At 38.4% G+C, this 4000-nt stretch overlaps 1 protein-coding gene across 1 annotated transcript in view; it reads right to left on the reverse strand.

The window, feature by feature from the left end:
- The window catches only part of LOC107560731 (muskelin), a 41651-nt gene extending 38755 nt beyond the window's left edge, over window positions 1-2896 (reverse strand). The window contains exons 1-2 of the mRNA XM_016244982.1: window positions 2798-2896; window positions 1220-1289 (exon numbers count right to left, since the gene is read on the reverse strand). Coding sequence (XP_016100468.1) covers window positions 1220-1289; window positions 2798-2877 — 150 coding nt within the window. The 5' untranslated portion in view covers window positions 2878-2896. The remainder of the gene's footprint in view (window positions 1-1219; window positions 1290-2797) is intronic.
- Between the last annotated feature and the right edge of the window lie 1104 nt (window positions 2897-4000).

Genomic DNA, 4000 nt, shown 5'->3' on the forward strand with positions numbered 1-4000 from the left:
TTGTTTGGAATTATAAATATGAGCGTAGTTCGTCTGTTAATATCACATGCACTTTTTTGTTTGTTACTCAGACGCAGGCAGTGCGCTGCATGAGATAAAAAAGTAATATAGCCAAAACAACCGCATAGCCACTCTTTAGTGTAAATGCACGTTGTTTTTATCAGACGATGCCGCAATTATAAATGAGAGTGACTCCTGGTTAACATGTATTAAAAGGGGTCGCGTTTAGTCACTATTTAGTGCGGTATTTTTATATTCACTCATCATGACAGTAAAATAGGGCATTCGAAGTCAATATACTGCAGTATTTCCTCTCTCAATCAGTAGAAAATATGGTTAACACCCGGTCATGCATGAAAAAAAAAATACCGTCATGTACCGTGAAACCGGTATCATTTTGAAAAATACGGTGATCTAAATTTTTGATCATACCGCCCAGCACTAAAACGCAGCTTGTGTAAAGACCCTAAAAATGAATGGGCTACCGTCATTGAAGACGGGAAGGGTGAGGAAAATATTTCACACAGACTGACTGCGATATTCCATCCACCAGCACTGATGGCCGCCTGAACAGAAAAGGAAAAAAAAAGGTTTTCCGACATTCAGCATTTAACCCACAGATTAAATATTGATTGAACTTTCTATAATGATTTACAACATGTTGAGAGGTAATTTCTGGAAAAAAACTGGCTAATGACAGGAACTATGATTTCGTAAAAATCTGATCTCTGCAGAGGGTAACTGTACTTTTTTAAGTGAAACGATGAGAGTGGAATGACATGAGTGAGAAAACACAAGGCTTTGAGTTCGGGTTGGAGGTTAAAAGTTGAGGGCGAGTGTTACTGTACCGCCAACACGCACTTTCGATTTCCTTATTGTCTAACCACAAGTCTGTCTGCGCTGCAATGGTCTGTGCAACAAGGCCGGCAAAAAAGAGGCTTCCTCTTCCCAAAAGAAGATGAAAGCAAGGCACAGTGTCAATGAATTAAACTTTCAACATAACCAGACATGTTAACATAAAAAACTGTCAACATTGAAACACACATATCTGCAGCCAAACACCAATACTAAAGGCACAGAGACCTTTTGATACTTTCCCCCATTTTTTGAATGGGGTAAGAAAGAATTTTTTTGTTTGTTTTTTGTTAACAATAATAACCCTGATACAGGAACTATTGTCCAGCTCAGCTTAACACTGAAAGGCGTAAGCAGAATTTACCTGTGGAGGGTAGTTGCTCTCAGATGACCACCTGGAAGACTGATCGTTTGGTTTATCCACTAAAATATTCCTGCAAACAAACAAACAAAATAAGAAAGAGTTAAAGAAAAGCGTAAGGCACCACAAACATTCTTTAAAACTTTTTTCCACACTTTTTCTTGCATGTATAATGAAAAAGTTGTGCAGATCTTCCATAGCATTAAGCTGTCACTATGAATGCACAAGCATCCAGTGCGCTGACAACTTTCTAATTGTGATGCATGCTTACAGATGAAAACATGCACAAATGTGCTTGTTTATACAAGTATGCTTGCAATTGGGTTATGCTTGTTATGCCAAGTCCAACACAGTTCTGCTTGCTACATAAAGTTCATAAAGCATGTAAGCTTGGGGTGAAAAGCAAAAACAAAACTGGCAAGAGTACACGGGTGTCACAACAATATATGCTTCACCACTGACTAATGCATGAACGTGTACTGTTTATGTCAGTCTACTACAGCACATTTTCCTCTAGCTATCATATCTAACACAAGGATTACAAAGAAGGTATGTAAATTAGTAATACATTATCCATTTTACATGACACAAATTGCATGGATATTATGGGTTAGACCGCAATAACCAACCAGCTCACTGGCTGTGTTTCAAAACTAAGTGAGAGACCGCGTTTCATAGGCTGTCTAGATAGGCAGCTCACTTGTTTCGAAACTCTACTACTTCATGCCTTGCTAGATAGCTAGAAATAACAGCATATTTCGTACAAAAGCCCTGTTTAATACATTTTGCCATGGAAGTATTGTTATATAATATTGTAGATTAACAGAAACAGACAAAGATTAAAACGGAGGATAAAAATAGTCTGCGACTCTCACAGTGTCATATTCCAACAGTTTAGCTTTAGTATTCACCATAGCATCTTTATACATTGATGTATTTTAAAGCAGTACTGGTAACAGTTAGTCTAATTAAGCTGTATTTCGACCAGATATTTTAAATATAGACGAAAACACCGATTTAAATGGCATTCAGCGATTTGCGGTTTGTTTACTTCTACAGTTCAATATAGTAAACTAACGTTAGCCATTTAGCTAACCCGCTACATACTGCAGTTCTGATTTATATTTGAAGTATAAATAAACACAGTGCAATGAGACACCTGTCAGGTTCTTAAAAGACCATCGTGATCTGTATACGTTAATGATAAGAAAAATAAAAAAAACATTAGGTGTGCTTCAGGCGTGTTATTTGTATAAACTCACATAGGCTGCTTCACACTAGCCTAACCTAGCATGCTAACATGACTGTCACATCTGCACATTTACATACATGTATAGCCGTTTCCCGACTTTTGCACATCTAAATGCACATTAATATGTCAAATTAGATATTTGTTTGCTTTGTTGCTTGCAGTTATACATTTGCGGCTGCTTGTTATGTATCGTACCCGTCTGCTGTAGCCCGGCCCGTTGATGAGATAAAGCCATGGATTTGTTTAATATTACAGAGTTATAAACTGTGTATGTATATTTAAGAGCATATATAGAGTCTCAACGTGAGTGTTTAATGTGCGTTACTCACTCGGGTAAATACGTAGAGGAGTACGAGCTCCATTTATAAACACTGTAGGAGAGCACTCTGCTGTCAGGAGCCGCCGCCATCTTGATGCACGAACGAAACACACACTTACACACGCGCATATGCATCCATACATATTCACACTCTCTCACACACTCACACTCACACACACACACACACACAGACAGACAGAGAGAGAGTAGGCACGCAATCTTAAAGTGGAACAGGACTACAACATTATGTGGCCCTTGGGGAAAATAATAAATAAATAAATGCTCATATATACACATAATAAAGGAATTTATTCATTCTGATAACATAGTGTCTTTAGAATACTTTGAATCAATCGTAAAGGGCATAAAAACATTACACTCATTATGTAGAATGTTGTAAACTAGGAAAACTTTCCCCTCTTTTTCATCACCTAAATATTTACGTAGGACCTAAATTACACTTATACTTTAAATGAATCATCCAGCAATGGCTGAACTATTATTAATCATTATAATGAGGCTAAGAGCAAATGTACTGCAGCTAAGCCTGAAAGTAGGCTATTCTTGACACAAGCAAATGAACCAGTGGCTATACTCCAAGAGGCTACCAGCCCAAGGGACGATCCCATCCTTGAAGCCAAGGAGCCAAGCAAGGGATGAGGGGGCGGAGGTGCTGTATTGTTTGAGTGAACTGTAGGCTAATCCTCTCTAATTCCATGCAATCAAGGGTCTTTTATCGGCCAATTAGCAGTGGGCTTCAGTTTTCACATGATCTCATGGACTCTTTGATATGATATGACAAGAACATACAATGGTAGAGAAGTCATCTTTGAAGAAGTTAGAAAGTTTAGACAGACATGGATGGATGGATGGATGGATGGATGGATGGATGGATAGATAGAAAACTTTCCCCTCTTTTTCATCACCTAAATATTTACGTAGGACCTAAATTACACTTATACTTTAAATGAATCATCCAGCAATGGCTGAACTATTATTAATCATTATAATGAGGCTAAGAGCAAATGTACTGCAGCTAAGCCTGAAAGTAGGCTATTCTTGACACAAGCAAATGAACCAGTGGCTATACTCCAAGAGGCTACCAGCCCAAGGGACGATCCCATCCTTGAAGCCAAGGAGCCAAGCAAGGGATGAGGGGGCGGAGGTGCTGTATTGTTTGCGTGAACTGTAGACTAATCCTCTCTAATTCCAT

Source organism: Sinocyclocheilus grahami, unplaced genomic scaffold (genome assembly GCF_001515645.1).
Source record: "Sinocyclocheilus grahami isolate Dianchi unplaced genomic scaffold, SAMN03320097.WGS_v1.1 scaffold740.1, whole genome shotgun sequence".
Lineage (NCBI taxonomy): Eukaryota > Metazoa > Chordata > Actinopteri > Cypriniformes > Cyprinidae > Sinocyclocheilus > Sinocyclocheilus grahami.